This window comes from Filicampus tigris, chromosome 20, assembly GCF_054856515.1.
Source record: "Filicampus tigris isolate MCC_2025a chromosome 20, RoL_Ftig_1.0, whole genome shotgun sequence".
NCBI lineage: Eukaryota > Metazoa > Chordata > Actinopteri > Syngnathiformes > Syngnathidae > Filicampus > Filicampus tigris.
This window is the reverse complement of record NC_141236.1, coordinates 13,355,644-13,379,192: the sequence shown is the minus strand read 5'-3', so window position 1 is coordinate 13,379,192 and position 23,549 is coordinate 13,355,644. Positions and strand designations below refer to the sequence as shown.

Sequence of the window (23,549 nt, the reverse complement as noted above, 5' to 3'; positions counted from 1 at the left end):
AAAAAAAAAAAAAAAAAAAAAAAACTCGGTGTTGAAAATTACCAAGTCAACGATACCACAATAAATGGACACATGACAATTAAGATTGAAAGATTTACTGCGACAGAAAAAAAAGTTAACTTTTGACACACAAATTGTTTGACAAATGACTGGCAGTGTTTTGTGCTGGACTTTCACGTTTTGGATCTTTTGGCAGGTGGTTGAAGCTCCGATTTGGTCTGGTTTTCTGCCTCGTCATCGTCGCTGTCCTCGTCTTCAGGGTCTTCTTTGTCATCTGCAGCAGAACAACAATTTGACCACGTTTTGATTATCATTATTTGCAGGTTAATCATTCAATGTCCAAACATTGCCCAAATGCACAATCGTTTGGAGCTTCTGGTCACTTCTCCCTTTGTACACTAGGTGGCGCTGGTGTCCTAACAAATGGGCAAGGCTGCTCTTTAAGCAGGAAAACACTGACAAGAAACAAATATGGACTGAAACATCACTAGACGATAATTGTAATAAGGAGAACAGATTGTTTAACTTTTTTTTTTTTTTTTTCGTGCAACCCAGCGTCCTGGGTGCTCACCAGCTGCGCAGTCTCCGGCGAGTCTTTCCTTGTCCACGAGCTCGTTGAGAAGTCGCGAGACGTTCTCGCTCATTTTGTTAACTCCTGCGATCAAAGACGTGAGCGTGTTCTCCACTGTAACGTCGATTTTGTCCACTTTGTGAGCTCGTCCGTCTCTGATTTTCAGCTCCGCTGAAATTGAAAGTGGGGACGCCGCCATATTTACTGCGCTCGTCTGACGTCACATACATAAATATATAAAATATACTACATAAAATATCTCGTATTTCTCTTAAGTGTTATAACTCTTCCCTAATAAAGTGTTTATTATTCACGTTTTTTCCTCACCCCTCACCCACCAACTGTGAACTTTAACCTTTGTATACCGCGAAATTAAATTGCGGAAGTAAACCGGATGTTGTCGTCGGAACTCGGCGTATCATAGATTTCAAACATACATAGATCCCGCCCTGAGCGACTAGCATGCACAATGCTGGATATTAATTCAGAATTGCAAGCTAGTAGTATCACTTCAGTAACAGTATCACTATGCACAGTTACATTACATGTATGGAAACAAACATGTTTGACATTAGGCGTTTACGAAGCAGCCGTGACACATCCAATATGGCGGACGCAGTAAACGTGAACTCTATTTAGGAGTGTTGTCTGTGGCGTTAGTGGCCGCTTTGTACAGCAAAGTCGGAGGGTGTGCGAATCTCGCTGGACGGATGATGAGCGATTGTTTTCGCCCGCTGGCTCACTGACATTTCGAACAGCAGAATTCAGTCGGTAAGCCCGGTATTTTTATTGAGGCCAACCTTAGTTTGTAGCATTTTGCACAAGCAGTTTGGCCGTTCATCAGGAAGCTAGCTAACTAGCGCCACGTCCAGTTTTGAGTGCATGTTGCATGCAATCGTGAATACGGCCGGGCTGCTGTTGTCGACCCTCTTCATTGGCAGTGCAACTTGGCATTAGATTCAGATTCAAGACGTTTATATGTTATATGCACAGTGAAAACACGACGGTATCACGTATGCTAGTCTCCTTCCGCTAATGCAGAGAATACAAAAGCTTTTCCTTGTATTTTTAAAGAGCAGTTTTAATGAATGGAAGGTGGATACTGAATGAAAGTGGGAATAGGCAATGGACATAAGAACAATTTAAAACAATGCCATTCTTTAAAAATAAAGGACTTAATTCAAGTTCAATGGCAGTAATGGTTAGGGTGTAAATATTTAGGTATGGTTCTATTGAAGTATTGCAGCTTGCAGAGGTAATGCACAGTGTGAACATCCATGTGAGAGCAGGATTACGAAACCCAAAATACTGCACAGTGTGGTTGATGGATTGTGATGTCATTTGTTCAGAAGTGGTGTGGGTAGAAGCTGTTTTTCAGTCTTTGCGTTATGCTGCGACATCTGCCAGATTCCTCATGTAATTTTTTAAAAATTTGTCCACATGAGAAAAAGGTGTGGCCTGCCAATATGTCCGAGGAGCACACTGTGTCTTTGGTGGACGTCCTGCAGGAGAATGAGGAGCTGGAGGAAGAAGCGTCCGCCGTGTTGGCCGGAAGCGACTCGGACCACTGCTCGTATCCTCAGGTAAGCGCTGGAAACGTCACGTCGGCGCAATCCAACAAGGTAGCAATTCCCTGATTTTCACTTGGTCAGCTCAGTGAAAGTTGCCAAGGCAAATGCCGCAAATGTGTGTCTGTGTGTGTTTAGGGCTACGTGAAGCGTCAGGCCCTGTACGCGTGCAACACGTGCACCCCGAAAGGAGGCCAAGCAGCCGGCGTGTGCTTGGCGTGTTCCTACAAGTGTCACGAAGGTCACAACCTGTTTGAGCTCTACACCAAGAGGTGACGACCTTTCACCCTTCCTAAAGCCAGTGATGGACGATTGATGACGCCCATGTCGATGTTCTTTTCAGGAACTTCCGCTGCGACTGCGGAAACGGCAAGTTTGTGGACGCGCCGTGTAAGCTCTTTCATGTGAGTCACGGGATGTCCCCTCCCCCCCCCCACGCTCGCCCTCCAACATCCCGATTGTGTGTTTTTGTGAGCCAGGACAAGGATGACGTCAACAACCTGAATAAATACAGTCACAACTTCTTTGGCGAGTACTGCACTTGCCGCCGGCCGTACCCCGACCCGGAAGATCAGGTGACCCTCTTGACAGCCTGTGATTGGCTGCGCCCCGCAAAACAAAAAAAATTTTGCTTACGTTCTCGTTGCGTCTCTTGTCAGGTTGAGGACGAAATGATCCAGTGTGTGTTGTGTGAGGACTGGCTGCACGGCCGGGTGAGATCTTGTGGATCCTCGACACGCACCCCGACAATCGGGCGTCTTTTGTCCCCACGTTTGCGGCTTCCGCACCAAGGACGACAAACGACATGCTAGCTTCAGCGGGTTGGCGTTTCTGACCCGATTATCAGGACAAATCGGCTCATAACACAGCTCGGACCGATGCGTGGTCTTTTAAAAGCTGAACCGGTCTGTCCGCCGTTTGTCGTCCTTGGCTACAAGATGGGGACAAAAAGAGGCCGGTTGTCTTGTTGTGAGGGATGGCCGGTTTGGACGGTCCCCGTACTAAGTGTTGCGCGTGTGCGTGTTCAGCACCTGGGCTGCCAAGTTTCCGATTGCGTGGAGCTGCAGGAGATGATCTGCGAGTCGTGTATGAACGCTAACGAGTTCTTGTGGAGCTACGCCGCTCAGCTGGCAGGTGAGCGCCTCCTCGTCTGCCTCCGCAATTTCCCGCTTTTCCTCTGCCATTTGAAGAGCGCGCCCCCTTCGACCCGGCTGACCCGTGCGTGTCCGATCCAGTTCCAGGTCGGGCGGCGGAGTCGGCGAAGGAGACGGGCGCCGAGGCCGCTGGGGCTGACCAGGTAGCGTCCCCGTTATCACATGGTGTCGTCGTTTACTGAACAGCAAACGGTGGTCCGTCCCGTTCAGGCGGACGGCGCCGCTGAGCCGAGTCGTAAACGATCTCGTCTGGAGGACGGGGAGGAGCCCGTTTGCAGACTGAAGGAGCTGGAGGCCTCTGGCGCCAAGGGGGTTCGGTCCGGAGCCGTCTTTTGGCCTTCGGGGTGGCGCGCCAAGCTGTGCCGCTGCCACGCCTGTCAGGTGCGAGCAGGGCCGCTTCCGGCGGGCGTGCGGGCGGTCGAGCGAGAGGGCGGGCGCGCTCGCTCACACGTCTCGCCGTGTGCTCAGGGGAGGTTAGCGGAGGCGGGTCTCTCCTTCCTGTCGGACGAATCGGACACGGTCCTGGCCTACGAGACGAAAGGCAAGCGCGAGGAAGGCAGCGCGCCGGCTCACGACCCGCTCATGTCGGCGCTGGACAACCTCAACCGCGTCCAGCAGCTGGAGATCATCCACGGTAAAAAGCCGGCAAACCGCCGCCGCCGCCGTCCGGCCGCTGCGCTGACGCCGTTGCATTTGCGCCCGTCAGGATACAACGACATGAAGAGTGAGCTGAAGGACTTCCTGCAGACATTTGCCACCGAAGGGAAGGTGAGCGGCTTCCCTGAGTTTCTGTTAGACAAACACATGCGGTATGCTGAAGATGGGTTTCTTTTGGACAAAAGTAGTACTTTGATTCCAAGGAACTTTGAAGTGAGTTGAAGGGATTGAATTAGGCAGAAGCAGTGCTTTAGCGTCATTTTGGTGCCGAGGAACAATGTTGAGGCGGGTTGAGCAATTGTTTAGCCAAACGTAGTGCTTTGGCGCCATCTCGAGACAACTATGAGTCTCCAGGGGGTCAGCCTCATGCACCAATTTGACGTAGCCGCATGCAAACATTGACGTGAGCTTCCCCGTGTCGTAGGTCGTGACCTCCGATGACATCCGTCAGTTCTTCGAGCGGCAGCAAAGTCGCAAAAGAAGACAAGAGGACGGCCGCTTTCACTGCGCCTGACGCCCCGCCCACCTGTGACCTCTGACCTTTTCCCTGTGCTTGCTGTTTTTACTGCTGTCAAAACATTTTCTCCCTTTTCCTTTTCAGTAGCAAATAAAAGCTGTAGACGCTGGAAGCTTTTGGGATTTGACTTTTTTTTTTGGCTTCAAGCGCGTCACCTGACTGACTGTTATTCCGTGTGTGTGTGTGTGTGTGTGTGGGGGTGTGTGGGCGTGTGTGTGCGTGCGTGCGACAGCGACATGTGTTTCTTCAAACATATTACCATCACGTCAGGTCTTTTCTTCTGTGGACAAAATGTAATCAGTTGCTCTGTTGACTCTGGTGCCCCCCCCCCCCCCCCCCCCCCCACCAGCACCGCTGTCCCCTCCCCTGTCCCCCCACCCAACCCCCCCGTCTCTCCCCCAATGTGCATGAGCAGCAAGTGAAGATGATCTGATGTGAGAGCGAGCGAGCGAGCGGCACTGGCATCATCATGGCGCTGAAGAAGGCGGCGGCGGCGGCGGGTTTTCTGTGCGCTCCCAAGGCGCTTTTGGCGAAGTCGAGCGCAGCCTGGATCTTCAGCAAGCCCCCCAGGCAGCGCATCGGGGCCGGGGTAAGAACTTTTGGAAATGCTCAGTCTGTTGATGTACTTCTCTCTTTTTCACACTAGTTTTGATGGTTGGTCACCTGAAACTTTGATCTTAATCATTTTTTGTTTGTAACTACTTAGTTGTTCCTCCCATCTATTTTGTGTGTAGTTCCACCGTGTGCACCACTAGATGGCGCCACGCTATTTTGTTTGACTGATTTCAAGTAGTTGCTCTGCTCCAATTTTTGCAGCAGATGATTAGAAATAAAATGTAAATTTGTTTACTGTCAAGACAGGGCGATCGCAAACTCTTTGTCCAATATTTGCTCTCGGATGCGTTTTAAAGTGCTTGTATTAGTTTAAAATTGTGTTCAAAGATCTTTGAAAAATGTGCTGTAAAACATGCCTAGTGAGAGAATATTTCAAATGGAGGGTCGCTATCTTGTATGCTACAAACATATTAAAAAAACAAAAAACATGTTTTAAAGAGGAAATCAACCCAAACATATAGTTTTTCAAGAATATGTTCCCAGCAGGCCCACTAGTTGAAACACAGCATTCTGATAAATATTGCGTTTGTGCAATATGAGTTAAGCAGCAAAATCCAGCCATTTTTAGCCATCTCTGGAGGCGGCCGTTTTGGAAACAAATTTGTTGACGGGCCACACCTCCCAAAACGGCAGCAGCCAATTGGCAACAAAATGAGCGACAAGTTGAAATCAACAAGTGGATGCTTGTGTTTGTGTTTCTTTGCCTGCCAGCAAACCTTTTTGGTCATGTCGGTGTTTGCGGTGGCCATGTTGGCGCCGGCGGCCTGGATCCTCCATCATCTGCCCGAGTATCGCCGCAGGTCCTGCCACAAGGCCGCCAGATGAAGCGCCTCGAAATAAAAGTGCAACGTGGAAATGGACAGCTTCTCTTCTCTTCTCTTCTTGTTCTGCTTCTGCCGAGGAAAGCAGCTAAGAGCGAATATTGCAACAAGCAAAGCTCCAATGTTTGTATATTTTAGGCGGGGAGGCCGGAAATGAAAGCGATGATGAAGAAGAACATCAAGTTTCCCAAACAGGAAGTTGGTGTTTGAAGAGGAATGTGTTTATTGTGATGACATCACTTCCTGTTTCTGACAACTCCCGCGGAGAAAAATGTCATCATCGTCACCCAAGTCAAATTTCTTTGTTGGCCACCTCCAATCGGCTTTCCCCACTCAAATCAATCCAAATGCCATCAAGCTGTTCCATCCTCCCCGCCAAAAAAAAAACCCAACAAAAAGATGTTTATTTGTTTCTGTTTTTTTTTTTTTTATGCGAAAACAGCACTCTACAGGACAATGTCGTCATTTATAAAAGCATTCAGCACTGAAGCAATTCAACAGAATTGAACGAATTCAACCATTTTTGTCCCACTGCTCATCCCGGCGTGTGCCCCTTCTGGCCACATGGCGGCAGTATAGGACCAATACGCGAATAAACCGTCCTGGGGACTCACCTTCTCTCTCGCCTTCTCAGCGCAGCAGTCATGTTGGTTGCTCTTTGCAGAGGATAAAGAATAGGTACCTGTGAGTATTGGTGCATTGTGTTGCTGCACTTTTAGCGTGCAGGTAGGACAACATTGTCACTTGATGCTAACTGCTAGCCCGCGTGCCTATGGCGTTTACCATTCTATGTTAGCTTTAAGCAAGCTCCCAGCGTGTGAAGACTGTGAAAAGCCGTCAGTCATCTGGCGAACGACGACGCGACTCTGCCTTGTCCATCAACGCGGCGTCTTGTTGTCAGGCGCCGGCCAACGACGGGCAAGCGGCTCGGCTTCGCGCTCCCGAGCGGCCAAAGCCAAAAGCTTGCGCGCCGCCTCACAGGTCCAGCGAAGCTTGGCGGTGCTGCAGGAAGCGGATCAGACTTCCGGGAAGCGGCAAGCTCTTCAGGCTCCGCCTCGCCACCAACTGCGCGATCCGGACGCGGCACAGCTGCAGCAGTCGCCGCGGCAACGCTGCGCACAAAGCCACAAAAGGTGACGTCAACTCTCGCCCGCTGCACATCGGCCTCCGCCGGAATGATCACGTTGGAACTTCATCAGTTTGAATGCGATTCGTTTCACGAAATGCTTTTTCTTTGTATGAAAACGCGAGCCTTCAAATCATCAGCTTGCGTTCACATTTGGCCTGTGGAAAGGTATGAAAACGACACTTTATTTACTCGATGGAATTATTGGTGCGAAGCGGCGTCCGTCGTAACCTGAACACTTAGTTTTTGTTTTCTGCCAATGCCAGATGAGCTGGCGTCCCCATTTTGGGACGCTTCCCAAAAGTGTGGAAGGGCCCCGCTGCGCTCCAAAAGCCAACGACACCTTTTGAATTTGAAGAAGCAGCGACGCCCCCTGCTGACCATCAAGTAGGATGACATTTTCTTTGCACAAGTAGAAAGAAGAGACAAGACAAAAGGGTGCTAGAGAGTCCAAACTATCCTAAATGGCATTTGAAGTTTTCTCCAAACCCAAATGGAATTGAAAGGGTTCAACCATCCAAGTGATGTCGCTTGAAAACTGACCGTAGTAAAAGATGCTAAAGATACAGTACCGCCTTGACATTCGACTCGAGTGACTCCACTTAGGAGCTTTTCAAGATACTAACCGTCGTTAGGATGATTTTTTTTTTCCCCCTTTGTGTCGACTTGAGATACGAGCACCGCATTGGTGCCAGTGAACTCGACGGTTTCTGGCATTTCGCTGGCAAAAAATGATTTGAGAAACAAGTGCTTAGTCACGGACCATTTCAAGTGGTATCTGAAGGGAGCGCTGTACAAGAAATCTTCCGAATGACAGGCCGCGGTAACGAACCCGAGCCTGGCCCCAAACAAGTGGAAAGGGGCGTGGCCTGGGGCTAGGCGAGGCCACGTGACCTTTTTGGGGTGGCTCACCGGCTTTGTCTTTGATGACGCTCCAGTCGTCGTAGCTGTCCAAGTGCTCCATCAGTCGCGAGCAGAGCGTCACGTGACCCACGTAGTCCAGCAGCACGTCGATGATCGGCCCCGCCCACCGACTGATGCTGGGCGCCGAGATTATTTCGCAGAACTGGCGGGAAAGCGCAAATACGCCACTCACTCACTGGACGGACCGCCGCGGACCCAATTCTTTTCAGTTAACATCACAAAAACTAAAACTAATGCTGAAACTAATAAATACTAAAACGAAGCATTTTCGGGGAGAAAAAAACACTAAAAATGAACAAACCTGCTCTAAAAAACAAACTAACTGAATTAAAAAAAATTAAAAGTCAAAACAAAAACTAAGCATAATGAAAAACACAAAACTATTCTAACCCGATCCGATTTTTTTCCCGATCACCTGAACGCCCGGCGTCACGCTGCCGACTGGCCGCCGTTCTTCGGGGTGTCCCAGGTGACCCGGGTGCGACCGACTGGTTTGGAGCGGCGGGTGTGGGCCGTTGCCGTAGACGCAGCGGAAGCAGGAGAGGGCGTCGCCGCCGTTGTCCAGCAGGTACTTGAACATGGGGAGGTACTTCATGGAGAACATGAAAATGGCGGGGAAGGTGGTGGGGTGGGTGGGGATGCGGGCGTTGATGTCGGCGCCGCGTTCCACCAGCAGCGTGACGTTCTCGATGCAGCCCTGCCTGGCCGCCACCAGCAGAGGCCCGAACACGTCCAGGTTGGGATCGGCGCCGGCGTCCAGCAGGGCGCGCACGTTGTCCACGTTGTAGTTGGCCACGGCCAAGTAGAGCGCCGTGCTGCGCCGGTCCTCGTACAGCCTGGAGCGCTCCTCGCACAGCCGGGCGTTGACGTCAAAACCGGCCCGGATCAGGGTCTCCAGGACGTCGTCGCGGTTATGCTCGGCGGCCACGTGGAGCGGACTGATGCCGGTGCGCCGGACTCTTGCCTTGCTGGTGGCCGGGATCAACATGGACACGATGCTGGGGAACGGGGGGCGGGGAAAAGAAACAGGAAGTTCTCTCAACAGGAAGTTCTCCCCGTGACCTGAGAGTGTAGGGAAGGCGCGTCGTCGGCATGCTTACGTGTCGCTTCCTTTGCGGGCGGCGATGTGAAGCGGCAAGAGTCCAGCTTTTCCCGCTATGTTGGCGTCGGCTTTCTGAGAAAGGAGGAACTCCACCACGTCGGCGTGCCCGTTCTTGGCGGCTTCATGAAGCGCCGTCGATCCGTCGGCGGCTTGACTGTTCATGTCCGCGCCTGGGGTCGGGGTCAAAGGGTAAAGCCGGGGGCGCGGGGGTCCGCCGTCTCAGTTGCTCGGACTCACCGTGCTTGACCAGGAGGCGCAGGGAAGCGACTTGTCCGCTCTGAGCCGCGGTGAACAGCGGCGTGATGCCGTAATTGTCGGCGGGGCTGTGCTTGCCTCCGGCCTTCAGGAGCATCTGGCAGATCTCCACGTTGTCGCGGCACACGGCCTCGTGCAGGGCCGTCCAGCCCTGGAAGCATTTTGTGTTGACCGCCGCCCCGTGGTTGAGCAAGAGCGCCACCAGCGCCGGGTTGTCCCTCTCGCAGGCTGCGGGGTCAGTCGACAACTCAATGGAGGGCGCGCGACGCGACGGCGCTTCCCGTACCTTTGTATAACGGAGTCTCGTGATCCCGGTTGGCCGCCTCGGGGTCGGCGGCGTTCTCCAGCAGGAGCTGAGCGCATCGCAGATGCTCCCTGCCGACCGCCACCAGCAGCGCCGTCTCGGCGTGCTCGGTGCGCTTGTTGACCATCCCCGGCTGGGCTGAGCGCGGTCGCCGGCCCGTCGGGAACGCCCACGGATACAAACAAGAGATTTGTTAGCTGGCTAGTATGCTAGCTTATTTTGTAAAACTCGTTCTGGGTTGATTTTTTTTTTTTTTTTTTTTCCAATTTCTTGGTCAAAAATGAAGGCACTGACTTCAGTCTGCTTGTTATATCTTCGTCTCTACCTGTTCTCCTCAGCCCTGCTCCTGAGGTCAACCAATCGGCTCTCTCCGGACACTGGTGTCAAGTCCACGTGTGCCTCGTTGACTCAGTCAGTCCGTTTGCATTTAGTTGCCCGGCTTCTTTCGGGCGGCGCGGGTCGGTTACGTTACGCTACGTCACGCGGGCGGAAGTCAAGTCCGGTCACCTGTCGTCCGTGGCGGCGAGCGGGTTACCCGACAGTAGGACCCTGAGGCACGCCTCCTGGTCGTAGTGCGCCGCCTGATGGATGGCGAGCCAGCCGGGCTGGCCGGGCAGCATCAGGTTGATCCTGGAAGACGCTATCAAAGCCTTCAGGCGGCCTACGTCGCCAACGCGGATCGCTTGGAAAAGGGGCTCCTCCTCCCTGGGCGACACAGCAAACAGTTGCACACCTGACCCCTGACCTCCTCTGACCGCTTCTGAGCTCAATAGGACTAAGGGTTAAGCGGCTAGGGTTAGGGCTCCAGCTGAGGAGAAGATTAGGGTTAGGGCGCAGGAGCAGACAGTGTCCTGAAGTTAGGGGTGGGGCTTAGGTGGCCTGGGTTAGGGTGCAGGGTTAGGGTACAGGAGCAAACGTACTCCTGAAGTTCCGGCGCCACGTGGACCAAAGTGCCGTCCCGATCGCGATAAGCCAACATCTTCTTCCCGGCGCCGGTGGTGAAACGGCTGACGGTGCCCTCAAATGTTTTTCTGCAACTCACACACCAGACGAGAGCCAATCAGAGCACAGAGGACGCGTGACGTCAAGCGTCCGAGTAAGTCGTCGGGAAGCCCGGCTGATTCCGACTCCACTTTGGGCCGTTTTGGACTGGGAGCCTTCCGGCCTCCGATTGCGCTCCAGCCATCATGCGCGTCTCATCATCAGATTGCCGCAAATTATCTGATGAGGAAGCGTGGAAAGAGCCACAAAGGGTCTTAGGTACAGCGCTGCCTTGCGATACGAATGCACTTCGGTCTCTGATCGCACTCTTAACTCAAAACACTCATATGATCCTTTTCCTATTGAAATGAACATAAATGCTAATAATGTATTCCAGACTTTGCCCCCAAAAGGTGTACTTGAACGAGTAAAAACATCACTTCATATTTTATTTCATAAAAACATACTGTAATGACATCATGAATAGAATTGTTTTTAGTTGTTGTTAAAGTTTCTCATCGTGTGCCTGCCTCGGCCACTTGGGGGCAGTACAAAATGGGCTGATTGTTGTACTGTTCATTTCAGACATCTCAAGTCCTCTCAGCTCATCAGTACGGCACTAATATGAGTTGTTCTTTGCAGAGGATAAAGAACACATGCCTGCAAGTACTCTTATATTGCCTGTCATGTTTTTGCTAGTTATAGCCACATAAATGCTATTTAGCATTAAGCTTGCATTTAGTTCCTTGCTTTCTTTCAGTTGGGTCCTCCGCCTTTCCGTCGGAACCAACCAACACAGACTGAAAGTAAGCAAGGAAGTAAATACGCAGAAATGAGCCGAGGGACAGGAACAGGTGGAAACCAAAATGTTATCGAGTTGATGAGACACGAACACAGAAAAATGTGACGCAACATGAACTACAACTAAATGTAATCGAAAAACAAAGTCAACAAAAACACATCCTGCAATGGATCAAAAAACAATGAATTTGTTTGAATTCATTCTGGAGTGAAAATTAAAAACAAAAAAACGTATTATCCTGATTGCAAGTGTGTGTGCACTTTTGCCCCAGTGGTCATATACGTACACGTCGGGTGCCTTTTGTAGGGGCGGGTTTGGCGAGCTGTAGTGGGCGGGGCCTTGCTGCTCGGGTCCAACTGGCTGACCTTTGCTGACGTTGGGGTCGGGAGGCCGCAGGCGGCGCTGGTTTGCGTGCGCCTCGTCCAGACTGCGGCGGACGGCGAGCTGCAGCAGCTCGTCGTCGCTAAGGTCGCCGTATGCAGAGTAATCGTCCAGGGCCGCCGTGTCCGCTGCCATGATGGCGCTGGGGCAAGCAAAGGGCAAGCCAAGATGATGTTGCCAGGACGAAAATGTCTCCTGACTGACATTCTCAACTTATTTGGACTCTCACATGCATGAGAGAAAAAAAACAAGGGACAGTAACTTGTGAGAACTGCTTGAAAATTGGCCAAAGCGTTTTGACTTTGTGACATGCACACGCAAACAAATTAAGAGAAGAAATGTTCTCACCAAAGTTTTCCAACGAGTCGTGTGTGGTGTGCGAGCGGAGCCGTTCTTTTTTTAGCAGGCGCAGCCGCTCTTCTTTCACCACGTGACCTTTTGCCCCTTGTCACATACGCCCACTTCAAGCACACTCGCTGTTCGACGTTTAGCATTACAAGAACAACGCGTGTGTTAAGCGTCGTTTAAACGTCTTTAAATGTGACTTTTCACTTTGACAGTGAAAAACATACAACTATGCCACCTGCCAGTCTGTTGGCACAAATTTAACCCCATAAAAACGTGTTTCACGGAACTGCCGCACAATTCTGAGCTTCGGGGTTTGAATCTCACATTGGGCCTCCCCAGGTGGAAATTAGTTGGTATGTGCTCCCCGTGCCGACGTGGTCTAACGGGATATTTCAAGATATCCACAAATACGGCTCTCAGGTATTCTCATGTGTTGAAAGGCCATCCCTCCTCCGTCCGCGAGGAGGCAGTGTCGCTGTCTCCGTTTAACAGGAACGAGCATTCAGCATTTTTTTATTTTTTATTTATGGGAATTTGAGTTTTTTTTTAGCACAATACTGGAAGTATATTTATTATATTTGTAACATATTTTTACGGGGGGTATTTAAAACGTGTCAATTGAAAATTCCAAACATCCGGGCATTTCACGATGCAACGCGCCTTAGTCAGTGAACAACACACCTGCTTTCACCTGCGACTAGCATAAAGCTTGCTGAAAATCATGCCTAGATGTCGTGCGGTTGGATAGTTCAACCATAACATGATGGAAACCGAATTATCATTCCATATTACTGTGTGGACCCCGAACGTCGGAGAACGTGGACAAACGGAGTGAAGAGAGTGGAACTGGACGGTTCGGAATGGAAGCTAATCAAGACGTCAAGACGCTAATCAAGTGTTTTGTATTGAGCACTTCAACTGGTAAGAATCGTTATCGAGTGTGATCAAATGTATTTTTTTCTTTCCTACATATTTTAGGATTTAGCCGGCATGCTTCAGTATCTATATAAATGTAATTAAAAAAAACATTTTCAAATTAAATGACAACGACCCAAATTTCAATGCTTTTCAATTAGCGGAGTTTTTCACCGCCATCTTGACTTGTGACGTCTATCTGACGTAAACCCGAATTGCCATTTGGTTTTCAGGCTATTTTGCATTATTACATGAATGCTATTTTACAACCTTTTTAATACTGTAGGTTAAATCTCTTTATGGTTTTATTTATTTAACTGGCATACGTCATAAATGTTATACTTATAAATATTTTTAGTGCATAATTTCTTCTATATTCTTTTATTTTATTGCCAGTCAAAATTGTGTCTGTATATTATTTTTTACGCTTTTCCCCTAGACATATTTTGCAATATTTTCTGTGCAGTACGTTAAGACATCTTTTCCCAAAAGACTCACCCCAATAGTTCATTTAAAAGTTTTTATTTGAAATGATTTTAAATACAAATAATATACTTTTTTTTTTTTTAATTCATTTACAATGACAGTTCCTTTTGTAAACAAGAGTGGCAGATTAAACAAGGGGAATCGTCGTCGTCGTTGGGGTACTTGGTTTGAATACAGTAATTCTAGAGGGAGAGGGCTGAGCTAGAGGAATTGAGTGGCAAGCCATTTGAACATCCCTTCCACATCCTACTAGTGCGCGGAATTGTGCTACTAGTTAGAACAAAGAGTGTTCTAGTACATGGACTTGAAGCCATCAAGTAAATATTCAAAACATCTTTCCGTACGGGGTTTCACTGCACACTTGTCCACCTAGCGTCACATCACCGATGCTACATTCTATCGGCCTACGCTGTCACACATCAGCGTACGGGCCGCCTCCCCGGTGGATCGTATGTGCTCGAGACCCCCACGCCCCCCTACTCACACCGCACAAACGGAAAAATAGACCAGTGCCTATCCATGTTGTCAACACGGCTTTTAACAGAACTAAGAAAAAAAAAAAGAGCAAAGCTGTGTGGTCTCATTGATATACAAGTGGATTTTGACAACACAAATTAGCATTTGAGAACAAAAAGAAATCACCCGGCCAGGGGGCACTAGAGTCCAACCACGCTAACCCCCCACCCCCCCCAAAAAATACTGCCAAGCCAAAAAGAACGGCGGGGCGGGTGCATGGCACCCAAGTGGACTTTTTTTTTTTTTTTAAATTTTTGATATTTTCCCTCACACTGCTCGTATTCGTAAGGCTTCTCATGGCGATGACGACACGCTGGAATGTGGTGCGACAAAAACGGACCGGACCTGTAGTGTACTAGTGAGTAGACTAACAGAAGGACTAATGATGACACGATTAGAAAATATCAGAGCTCTAATTGTGACACTCGGCGTCCTGTTAGAAAGTCGATTTTGTGGGAAGATGTCCAGTGATTGTGACAACTTGGGGCCAAGGAATGCAATTTGTCGTGTTGTTGTCGCGTCGTACGCCCGTGGCCTCTCGCAAGATGGCCACTCCGGTCCACACTCAATCGCACCTGTACACATTCTGACCAGGTTAGAAACACAAACGCGCGCGCACACACACACACACACACACACGTAGAAAAGAGGCCAGCTGGCGTGTTGGGGGAGGGACATGGACCAGAGTGTACAAAAAATGTCCCGGCTGAGTCTTTGCGTCGGCCTGTGTGTGCGGAGTAAAGGGGAGGGGGCGGCGGGGGGTTTGCCGTGATGAGGGGGCGGACAGAGTGTGTGCGTGCGTGCGTGCGTTCAGTCGTTGTCGTCGTCGTCGTCGTCGTCTTCGCTCTCCTCGATGCCGTCGCTGTCCTCTTGCTCCTCGTCCTCCTCTTCCGTGTCGGGGATGTCCCACTGGGGGTGGTTGTCCAGCATGGCCTTGGCCTCGTGCACCTCCAGCTGCGCAATGCGCAGACACACACACACACACGTTACTGACTCCCGTTCTCACGCTTGTCACTCATGCCCCCTTTCAAAGACTGACGACTGTCGGTAGCGTTTGGTGTACTCACCTTGAGCGCTTTGATCTGGTCCAGTCCCAAGTAGGAATCGGAACGCAGGATGACCGAATATTGATAGTTGCCCGTTTTGGAAGGTGCCGGAAACTTCAGTTCCACCTGGACAAACCCCAGTGCACGACACACACTCTTTAAAGTCAAGCACCAAACAACACTTGAAAATGTAGTCCACAAAACCACTTTGCAACATGGAATTGAATATTCCTGTCTGCCATGAGAGGACCAAAGTCATTATAGTTCATGAAAAAATTAAAACTAAGTGAAAACCACATTTTATGTGACTGAAATACCAAAAATGAAAACGCTTGTACTAACAAACTAAATCTCACGTTTACTATAATTGCAACAAAAGCTAACTGCTATGGAAATTCCAAAAACTAGTATAAGCCACCGTTTTAGATTCCCTTTGGGGTTCATTACTAGGGGGGGTCCTCAACGATCAACTTGTGCTAGACACTTTGTCCAATGGCTGCCAAGTACAGTAGACGCACAAAATTGCATGAAGCTAATTGTCTCAGTTTTGTTTGTTTGTTTGTGATGACCCACCTCCTCGGTGTCCTTGAGCGTGCAGACGTGGTAGGGCATGGACACGAGTGTCTGGTCCCGCCGGTCGGCGATGTAGAGCCACCACCACTCCTGCTTCTCCTCGGGGTAGTAAAGGCTGTAGGCCGCGTGCGTGACCTTGGACTTGGTCTCCAGCAGGGCGCGCTCTCGCCGCTGGATGCTCTGCTGCAGCGCCTCCCACTCCTGGGAAGGGTTTGATGTTCATTTATTGATTTCACTTGGCGTTAGGGTGTCATCTAGGATAGTCTAGCGCACTGCTACAATCAAGTTGTATTTTAGGATCGTCGATTGCCGAGGTTGAGACGTATTCTGGGATATCGTCTATCGCCAGGTTTACTGTGTTTTCTAGAGTAGCTTCTTGCTAAGGTGTACTCTAGGATAGTCTCATTTATTGTTCGGGTTTGGGTATATCCTATTAATTGCTAGCACTAGGGTGTGATATAAGATAGGAGAGTCAAGTCGTTTAACGTCAGTGTTTGTGTCCCGTGCGCTGCCCACCTCCTCGTCGTCCCCGGCCATCTCGTCCACCTCGGTGTCGCTCTGCTTGTCGCTGTCCTCGTCTCTCTCGCTGGGAGAGTCTTTGTTGGTCTCGCCCTCGTCCGACTCGCTGGCTTTGTCCGAGAGCTCCTCGTCCTCCTCCTTGGCCGCCGACGCCGCCTCCTGCCGGGTGCGCACCGACAGCGTTTCGCCGTGCTCGCTTGCCAAGCCGACCACGCCATAGGGTAACTCACGTTTCCCGCCACGCTGCCGTTGGCCTGCTTGCTTTTGACCGGCGCTGGCGTGGCCTTCTTCTTGGTTAGCTTTTTCTTCTTGGATTTTGCCGTCTTCTTGGTGCCTTTGCTCTTGTTCTGCCACACTTGCTTTGCTTTTGCTTTACTCGCATCTCCCGGCTGAACAAGAAAAAAAAAGCACGAAACCACTTAAGCACAGGTAACATCCCAAATGATGCATACACAGAAAAGCTGTTGAAGCATTTATTTCATTTCTTTGATATTCAGCTTAAGGTCCATGCGCTTGCATGTGCATTTATAGAACGACCGACTGTGTTTTACTGGTAATGTTTTCGTAGTTGTCTGAACAGTTGTCCTTACCACTTCCTCTGTGGGGGCCATCTCATCTCCAGGACACGGTATGGGCTCCTGCTCCTTTTCAAACACCTCCTACACACCAAGTAGTCAGTGTTAATGCACTTTTTAAAGGCAACAGCTCCCTCTGGTGTTCATCTGTAGACGCGTCTCAAAAAGAAGTCTGATATTGCTATAAATTATTAATTTACAACAAATAACGTTAGTTTGTTCATCTATATTTTACATTTGTTGTCACATTATAGGAACATAATGGCTTGACTTTTTTTTTTTTTTAAACTTCACTTGAGTAGCCACTCAAGAAGTCAAACTTTTTGTGATTTTTTTTTTTTTTTTTTTTTTTTTTTTTAATTAAAATATGTGCCATGTCTCCAGTTGCGCCGCGACCCACTATTAGACGCTTACCATCATCCGTTTTCTGGTCAAGGTGACCGTAACGGTGACGATGGAGCCCGCCGTGATGTTGCTGCTGTCTTCGTCGTCGAGGACTGCACAGACATCAGCCGTCACTCCCGGAAACACAACGGTTGCCGATTCCCCCGAGACATGCGAGTGCGTTTGAACGCCGACCTTGCAGTTTGGTGTCCATGGTGATGTGAGGGAAGCTGCCCAGCACGGCCATGACCTCGTCGTACTTCTCCTCGCCCAGGAAGCGCAGCATGCTACGTCGGTCCGAGTCTTTGAGACTCACCAGGTCCTGCAGACTCCGGACTTTGTACTTCTTGGAGATGCAGTAGCGGAGGTGCTCTTCCTCAAAGTGGGGCAGCTGCAGCAGAGGCGACTTGGACTCCTGCAGGCCCTGCACGATCATCTGGGTCAGCTTCATGCAGTTCTCGATGGTGACCAGGCGAGGAGCGTGGAAACCTGGACAGAAAGGGGAGTCATTTGTTCATTTTTTTGGTTTCTTTTTTTAAATGGTATACAGTTGCGTCTGAATTTCAAGACGTGCACCTCCTCTGCTGTTGGCCATCATGGTGAGCTGACAGCCCACGTTGATCATCTCCTGGAGGAGAGCCGGACTCTTCCGCACCACAAATCTCTGATCTGAAGCGGAACGCATGCCCTCGTCCGGTTAAAAATGTTGATTTCCAACGCCATCTGGTTCACGTGTAATTAATTCACGGTCTGACCTTCCTCCAGCTCCTCGGACACGTCCATGCGCGCCAAGTGAGAGAGGACCAACACTCGGGCCTTCAGACTGTACGGGTAGCAGAAGGGAGGCTCCTTCTTTTTCACGTTGATGTTTCCCAGCTCACGGATCAACTACAAGGTGAAATAAAAGGAAAAGAGCACCACTGACCTTCTGTATGGCTGTGCTAACACCTATGCGCTAATCATTTCCATTCAATACAATTCAATAGATGTAACTGAAAAGAAGAAGAATAGTCAAAATGCAACCTGCGGCACTTCGATGTTGTCAGTGGGTCGAATGGTGGCTTCTTTATTGCTCCGAGGGTCAAACTCAAACGCTGCTGTTAGCACCATGCCTAAACCTGGATAGAAAAAAAATAGGGGAAAAAACCCCCCACAAAACTGTTAGAAACTGCCCATGGGATTTAGTTCTACTCCCTATATATGTTGAATTTTCGTAGTTTTTAAATTGTATTATTGTGCATGGATGCCTTAATCTTGCAACCCTACTGCTGAATCAAGAAGACACGTACGCTTCATGTTCATGTTGGGTGTCTTGTACATGAAATGCATGAAGAGCTGAGTGGTGTTGATGAGGATCTGGTCTCCGCTGTATCGGATGGAGCGGTACCACCACGTGCCCTACCATACACAAAATCCAGTGTGATGAAATACGACAACAACCTTTCTCCCAATCCAAGATGACCACTTACCACCACGACAGGGAGGATAACCATGAAGGCCAGACCGTACACCAACAACACCTAAACGAGACCACAAAGGAAGGCTTAGACAGTAAGAACTCTGATAACGTCATAACTTTGACATGATGAAAAAGATAAACACCAGCATTGAGTTCTTCTGGTCCACAATCCAGGCAGGCAGGGCGATGCCAAAACTGGTCGCTGCGAATGAGACAAACCGGTTTTGAAACGAGGCTAACCTTCCGTTCCGCTCGCTCAAAAGAAGGCAAACTCACCGCCTGGACCATCCGGGTTGCCGTACATTTCCCAGTTCTTTCGGGACTGTTCATTGGTGAGCCTGCCAGCAAACAAAAGGACGCTAAATGGCGGAAACCGCGTTTGGCGATTGAGTTGCCGCGAGCGGCGCGGCACGGCGCGGCACGTACGCGGCGTAAGCTTTGGCAATCCTCATGAACGTGGCCTCGTCGCCGCCTCTGTCCGGATGGAATTTTAGCGACAGCACGCGGTACTGCTTCTTGATTTCCGACAGCGATGACCCCTGGAGGGCAAAAGAAGGCAATCACGCGCCGGTTCTTGTTGTCGTGCTGCCGCTAACATTAAGGCAGATTTGCATCATTTCACAGGCGGAAAGTTGGACGGAATTAGTTGTATACATGTTGTAATTGTTTTAAATGAGCAAAATCAATTTTTACGAGGATATTTTTTTTTACATTCAGCCAAGTTTGAATTTTGGGGATTTTGTTCGTGAATAAATTATCGTATCCAATAATTGTAGAACAGAAGCAGTTGCAATTTTTTTTATGTAAATAAAGTCTTTAACAGTTTATTTTTATTATTTATATATTATATATTTAAATACTTTACTTTAATAGAAAAGGTTTGAATATTATGAGAATGATTGAATTTTGGAAAAATGAGCAATTTCACAACAGTTTTTTAAAATTTGAATGTCAGAAAGTTATAGGTAAAGAAAATGTGACAATTTTAACATTTGACAATCTTTACCTGGATGAAGTCTTAAATTTGTGAATTCAGTTTTAATGAGAAAAAAAAATTACTAAGCCGAAACGTGCAATTTTAATGAGGTGAAAAAAAAACCCTTTACAACCTCAAACTAATATTTAAAAAAAAAAAACAGTGTAAAGCATAAAAATGGTAATGGCGCAATAGCATTAATATTATGACATCAGAAAAAAACGGAGTCACTTTACAAATAATTCAACTGCACTTTAAGAAAGTGTTTAAAAAATATACTCTGTGCAAATTTACCGGGTCCAAACTGAGAACTTCATAAGGGTTATATTCCTGGTACTCCCTGTCCAGCTTGGACACCTTGTATGCAAGCAGCAGGAACACGGCCCAGCCAAATAACAAGGCCGCTTTCCTGAAACAGTCAGAAAACAATGAACAGTCAGCGTTATCATCTTGTAAAGCACGAAAATTGAATCGAGGTCTTGTGTTGGCCCTCATTTCAATAAAACGCGTGTATGTGGCATCTTCCAGGTTCAGATGTTTGGCATCTGTGCGTGGAAGTTCAAATTGTTACCATGACAATAGCAAAGCCCGCAGGCCGGCTCTGCATCAGCATCTGTTGCCATGACGACCCTCCCTTCTCCTCTGGCCAGTTAAAAGTCGTCGGTGGCCGTAAAGGGGGAAAAAAAAAATAGCCCGATGACGGATCAAAGGCGGTGCGACGACATTGCTGCTCGGAGGCAACGGCCGTCGTCGCTGGCTGACTAATGGAAAACATTTCACGCCATCGCCGCATGGCAGGATCATCATTTTAGAGTGATGAGGCAGGAGGGGAGGTGTAAATATAAACTGGGCTGAAGAAACAAACATGACCGCGATGAAGGAATATTGAACATTATTATGATATATTGAATATTGTCTGGCACATGAAACCAAGTCCGAATGTTAGGGCACTACAAAAAGAATTGGTTCAGAATGTTACAAGCGTAAAGTTGGAATGAAATGAGTGGAAATTTTCCAGGCTTAATAGCACGAGAAAAAAAGCCACCATGTTATGCGGTAAAAAAAAAAAAACAGTACACTTTTCATAGTGTTACAAGAAAAAAAGTTACAATTTTACAGAAGTTGTGACGTGGCTCTCCTTCAACTGCCAAAGACAGGACTGTTCCACGAAAAAGTTTTTCATGAATAAACTTTTCAATTTACGGGAATAAAATGCAAAAATAGTCAGAAAGTTATGAGAAAGAAGTCACACAGTGATGTAATTTTTTTTTACGTCCACTACGAATCATTTCAGATCGTTCCCATCCTTGTGTACCAACAATAATCTCTTCTTAATAATTTTCTTGTCAATGTGGCCCTGACATTCGCTCGTCCCCAAATAGCCACACAGGCAACTAATTTTAGAGCATCATTCTTTTGTAGAGCGGCACGGCGCGTGTTCAAAAACGGAGACGTGACGCTGAAAGATCCACCCCCCCCCCCTCTCCCCCCCCCAAAAAAAGAATACATAAAAAAAATACAAATGCTCTTCTGAAGGTTGTGTGATTCCCCAGAAAACCGTCAGCCGCCGTTTGGACTCACTTGAGAGTGGGGATGATGCTCTGCTGGGACTTGAGCAGTCGCAGACGGTACCACAGGCACCTGCCATGCACCCGACGCAGGCTCTTCAGACGCAATTGCTCTGCAAAAAAGAAAAAAAAAACATCACCATCATTCCATTGAGGTACCTCATTTTCCCCAAGTTACCTCACAGTGTCAGCATGTACTAGCTATGCCTGCATGGTGATTTCATAGAGATACCCTTCAGACCTGACGCGTATCAATGTTACGATATGATGTTCGCGATGCATCTGCTGGCTGTGATGACATGGCAAGAATCCGAGGCAAGCTTGTTTGGATATGTTATATAAGCCAATAGGGCTAGGGCCGATGTTGTTGACAAACACTTCCAGATAAGCTCTTATCAGCACGATAAGGTTGGCTGTTACACAAATGTACCAACTGTCTTGTAGGTAACTCCACTTCCTAATCACTAATTTGGGATTTTTATTTAGTGGACCGAGAGAGTCCACTAAAATCACGATGGAGTGATTAGGGAATGAGTTAAGTAATTAAATATTATTGTCACACTATATTGCCTTCAATTGTGGTGTTCATTCTTGTGTATACGCCTTGGCCAGCTGGGGGCACTATAGGACAAACAGACGACATGACAATTCCGAACATCCGGGTATTTCACGATACAACGCGCCTCATTAGTAGGTGAAAACATCACACCTGCTTTTTCCTGTGACTAGCATATAAAGCTCGCAGGAAATCATGCCTGGATGTTGTTGTGCGATTGGATAGTCCAACCATAACGTGATGGAAACTAAAGTATCATTCCATTTTACTGTGTGGACCCTGAACGTCGGAGAACGTGGGTAAAGGGAGTGAAGCGAGCGGAACTGGACGGTTCGGAATGGAGGCAAATCAAGACCGGAGTTTTTTTGTATTGAGCACTTCAACTGGTAAGAATCGTTATCGAGTGTGATCAAATGTATTTTTTCTTTCCTACATATTTTAGGATTTAGCCAGCATGCTTCAGTATCTATATAAATGTAATTAGAAAAAACATTTTCAAATTAAATGACAACGACCCAAAGTTCTCAGTGCTTTTTCAATTAGCGGAGACCGCCATTTTGACGTTTGACGTCATTTTGACGGAAGCCCGGAATTGTCTAAAACCAAGTGTACAGCCTGTGTGTAGGTAAAATAAAACCCTATTGGCTGCCAACTATACTTTCCCTAGTTTGCACTAGTTTCATGGTGACTGGTGTGACATAGCTGGAATAGATTTATACTCATTACTTGCTCATCCTGCATAAATTAGAAGGTTGGGTCCCCAATTCGGTGTAATTGTGGATATTGCCGCTGTGGCAATCAAATTTGAACGAATAAAAACACCGGTCTATGGAAAGCCATGTTACTACTGAGATACTACTGTCGTGTACGGTGTGTAGTGCACATGCAGGCACTACTTCACATCTGCGCGTTGTTGTACTACTAGTGAAGCGCTACATGCTAACTACTGAATGTATAATGTGAGTAGTAGCAGTAGTGTCACGAAGTTGTCAACTTGTGCACGCTTTTGCCTCACTACTAACATGTAGTTGCCCTGATGTAGCGGACATCAAGTATATGGAAGAAATGCTCCATCGGGCTCATGGAAAGCCAGCGACATTATAAAATTCTACTGGTAAACACCAAGCACTTTATTAGTGCGACTAGTAGTAGCGCGCAGATGTCAACTAGTGCGTAGTTGTGCCTCATTTGTAACATGTCTTGGTAGTATGCAGCAATGTCATACAGCAGCTTTGACTTAAACCATACTAGTGGGGACAAAGTGCGCCGTGGCACATGGAGGAGCATGATCTTAAGCTGAAAAGGGGCAAAGCAATGCACAAAATGCTTTCCGTGTGCCACCAGGCTGGGGACGCTTGTCGGAGTCGTCCCTTAGCTCAAGCTAGCAACGGAGCCCGACACATCAGGGCCTTACCAGCATTCTGATCCCGGGGCCAGAGGTAATAAGTGGCCGGGATCACGATGAGTCCCACGAACGACGTGAGAAAGTAGAAGAACGTGTTGCCGCTGTCGTCGTACTGGAACTGCTGGCCGGCCATTTCGTCAGTCGCGGCGCCGTCCAAGCGTCGATCGCCGCCGCGGCACGTCCGTCCGTCCGCCCGCTGCTGCTGCTGCTGCTTGTGCTGCTGCTGGAAGACCGCTGAGTGGCGTTCGCTAGCCTGCTAACATCCAGCCAGATGAGTGAGAAGCATACGTGGTGTACGCATGCGCAATCGGATGCTTCTACTTCTTTGGCGCGTGCCCACCCCGCTTCTTGTTATATTCTCTTTACCGCCTCCAACAGGTTTCAATGCGCATACGAGAGTCGGAAAACTGGTAGAAAACAATTTCCCCATGTCCTGGTTAAAAGC

The 23,549-nt window shown here is 48.5% G+C and overlaps 6 protein-coding genes across 21 annotated transcripts in view; 3 read left to right on the top strand and 3 right to left on the bottom strand.

The window, feature by feature from the left end:
- Positions 1 to 79: 79 nt before the first annotated feature.
- On the bottom strand, positions 80 to 953 carry LOC147128497 (uncharacterized). The gene is made up of 2 exons (XM_086019670.1): positions 572 to 953; positions 80 to 274 (listed from the first exon to the last, which is right to left on the bottom strand). Exons 1-2 carry the CDS (start codon positions 768 to 770, stop codon positions 174 to 176), a joined length of 300 nt encoding a protein of 99 aa, XP_085875796.1. The 5' UTR covers positions 771 to 953; the 3' UTR covers positions 80 to 173.
- Positions 954 to 1,026: 73 nt separating this feature from the next.
- On the top strand, positions 1,027 to 4,579 carry LOC147128496 (putative E3 ubiquitin-protein ligase UBR7). 2 transcript variants are annotated; one of them, XM_086019669.1, is made up of 12 exons: positions 1,027 to 1,342; positions 2,023 to 2,154; positions 2,278 to 2,411; positions 2,483 to 2,543; positions 2,619 to 2,714; positions 2,799 to 2,852; positions 3,168 to 3,273; positions 3,375 to 3,436; positions 3,504 to 3,674; positions 3,762 to 3,927; positions 4,000 to 4,061; positions 4,375 to 4,579. In XM_086019669.1, exons 2-12 carry the CDS (start codon positions 2,038 to 2,040, stop codon positions 4,462 to 4,464), a joined length of 1,119 nt encoding a protein of 372 aa, XP_085875795.1. In that variant the 5' UTR covers positions 1,027 to 1,342; positions 2,023 to 2,037; the 3' UTR covers positions 4,465 to 4,579. The 2 variants fall into 2 exon arrangements, with proteins under 2 accessions (XP_085875795.1, XP_085875794.1); XM_086019668.1 differs by having other exon boundaries at positions 1,028 to 1,342; positions 2,017 to 2,154.
- Positions 4,580 to 4,882: 303 nt separating this feature from the next.
- Positions 4,883 to 5,942, top strand: LOC147128495 (cytochrome c oxidase subunit 8A, mitochondrial). Its single transcript, XM_086019627.1, has 2 exons — positions 4,883 to 5,056; positions 5,794 to 5,942. The coding sequence occupies exons 1-2, from the start codon at positions 4,937 to 4,939 to the stop codon at positions 5,905 to 5,907; spliced, it is 234 nt and encodes a 77-aa protein (XP_085875753.1). The 5' UTR covers positions 4,883 to 4,936; the 3' UTR covers positions 5,908 to 5,942.
- LOC147128494 (ankyrin repeat and SOCS box protein 2-like) lies at positions 5,623 to 12,248 on the bottom strand. Of its 6 annotated transcripts, XR_015084027.1 has the most exons (12): positions 12,127 to 12,248; positions 11,684 to 11,920; positions 10,535 to 10,645; positions 10,150 to 10,319; positions 9,597 to 9,752; positions 9,293 to 9,538; positions 9,054 to 9,225; positions 8,369 to 8,951; positions 7,942 to 8,095; positions 6,687 to 7,015; positions 6,518 to 6,559; positions 5,623 to 5,975 (listed from the first exon to the last, which is right to left on the bottom strand). XR_015084027.1 is itself a non-coding variant. In XM_086019624.1 (10 exons), the coding sequence occupies exons 2-10, from the start codon at positions 11,911 to 11,913 to the stop codon at positions 6,879 to 6,881; spliced, it is 1,959 nt and encodes a 652-aa protein (XP_085875750.1). In that variant the 5' UTR covers positions 11,914 to 11,920; positions 12,127 to 12,248; the 3' UTR covers positions 6,103 to 6,878. The 6 variants fall into 6 exon arrangements, 3 of the variants coding, with proteins under 3 accessions (XP_085875750.1, XP_085875751.1, XP_085875752.1); XR_015084025.1 differs by having other exon boundaries at positions 6,518 to 7,015; XR_015084026.1 differs by lacking the exon at positions 5,623 to 5,975 and having other exon boundaries at positions 6,103 to 6,559.
- Positions 12,249 to 12,400: 152 nt separating this feature from the next.
- Positions 12,401 to 23,549, top strand: part of ppp1r14c (protein phosphatase 1, regulatory (inhibitor) subunit 14C) — a 34,547-nt gene continuing 23,398 nt past the window's right edge. For 3 of the 10 annotated variants that reach the window (XM_086018583.1, XM_086018582.1, XM_086018576.1), the window contains exons 1-7: positions 12,401 to 13,047; positions 17,193 to 17,317; positions 17,415 to 17,580; positions 17,691 to 17,739; positions 17,906 to 18,035; positions 18,474 to 18,691; positions 21,129 to 22,085. The gene's annotated coding sequence lies outside the window, so the exon portion shown is untranslated. Of the gene's footprint in view, positions 13,048 to 17,102; positions 17,318 to 17,404; positions 17,581 to 17,690; positions 18,036 to 18,126; positions 18,692 to 21,128; positions 22,086 to 23,549 lie in introns of those variants that run through there. The other 7 variants (XM_086018581.1, XM_086018579.1, XM_086018578.1 and 4 more) reach the window with 7 other exon arrangements.
- On the bottom strand, positions 13,548 to 23,413 carry sec63 (SEC63 homolog, protein translocation regulator). Its single transcript, XM_086018574.1, has 19 exons — positions 23,114 to 23,413; positions 21,157 to 21,256; positions 19,870 to 19,984; positions 19,026 to 19,138; positions 18,876 to 18,937; positions 18,743 to 18,801; positions 18,610 to 18,660; positions 18,430 to 18,538; positions 18,164 to 18,258; positions 17,896 to 18,028; positions 17,717 to 17,809; positions 17,336 to 17,629; positions 17,171 to 17,253; positions 16,772 to 16,840; positions 16,412 to 16,570; positions 16,179 to 16,340; positions 15,663 to 15,863; positions 15,111 to 15,215; positions 13,548 to 14,997 (listed from the first exon to the last, which is right to left on the bottom strand). The coding sequence occupies exons 1-19, from the start codon at positions 23,235 to 23,237 to the stop codon at positions 14,854 to 14,856; spliced, it is 2,271 nt and encodes a 756-aa protein (XP_085874700.1). The 5' UTR covers positions 23,238 to 23,413; the 3' UTR covers positions 13,548 to 14,853.

Coding starts and splice junctions, on each gene's coding strand:
- LOC147128497 (XM_086019670.1), bottom strand. CDS start 770: ATGGCGGCGTCCCCACTTTCAATTTCAGCGGAGCTGAAAATCAGAGAC. Junction 275..571: donor CGCCGGAGACTGCGCAGCTG/GTGAGCACCCAG, acceptor GTTCTGCTGCAG/ATGACAAAGAAGACCCTGAA.
- LOC147128496 (XM_086019669.1), top strand. CDS start 2,038: ATGTCCGAGGAGCACACTGTGTCTTTGGTGGACGTCCTGCAGGAGAAT. Junction 2,853..3,167: donor AGGACTGGCTGCACGGCCGG/GTGAGATCTTGT, acceptor GTGCGTGTTCAG/CACCTGGGCTGCCAAGTTTC. Junction 3,437..3,503: donor AGGCCGCTGGGGCTGACCAG/GTAGCGTCCCCG, acceptor CGTCCCGTTCAG/GCGGACGGCGCCGCTGAGCC.
- LOC147128495 (XM_086019627.1), top strand. CDS start 4,937: ATGGCGCTGAAGAAGGCGGCGGCGGCGGCGGGTTTTCTGTGCGCTCCC. Junction 5,057..5,793: donor GGCAGCGCATCGGGGCCGGG/GTAAGAACTTTT, acceptor TTTGCCTGCCAG/CAAACCTTTTTGGTCATGTC.
- LOC147128494 (XM_086019624.1), bottom strand. CDS start 11,913: ATGGCAGCGGACACGGCGGCCCTGGACGATTACTCTGCATACGGCGAC. Junction 8,952..9,053: donor GCCCGCAAAGGAAGCGACAC/GTAAGCATGCCG, acceptor CCCGTTCCCCAG/CATCGTGTCCATGTTGATCC. Junction 8,096..8,368: donor GCGTGACGCCGGGCGTTCAG/GTGATCGGGAAA, acceptor CTTTCCCGCCAG/TTCTGCGAAATAATCTCGGC.
- sec63 (XM_086018574.1), bottom strand. CDS start 23,237: ATGGCCGGCCAGCAGTTCCAGTACGACGACAGCGGCAACACGTTCTTC. Junction 18,661..18,742: donor ACCAGAAGAACTCAATGCTG/GTGTTTATCTTT, acceptor GGTCTCGTTTAG/GTGTTGTTGGTGTACGGTCT. Junction 17,254..17,335: donor CATGGACACCAAACTGCAAG/GTCGGCGTTCAA, acceptor ATGTCTGTGCAG/TCCTCGACGACGAAGACAGC.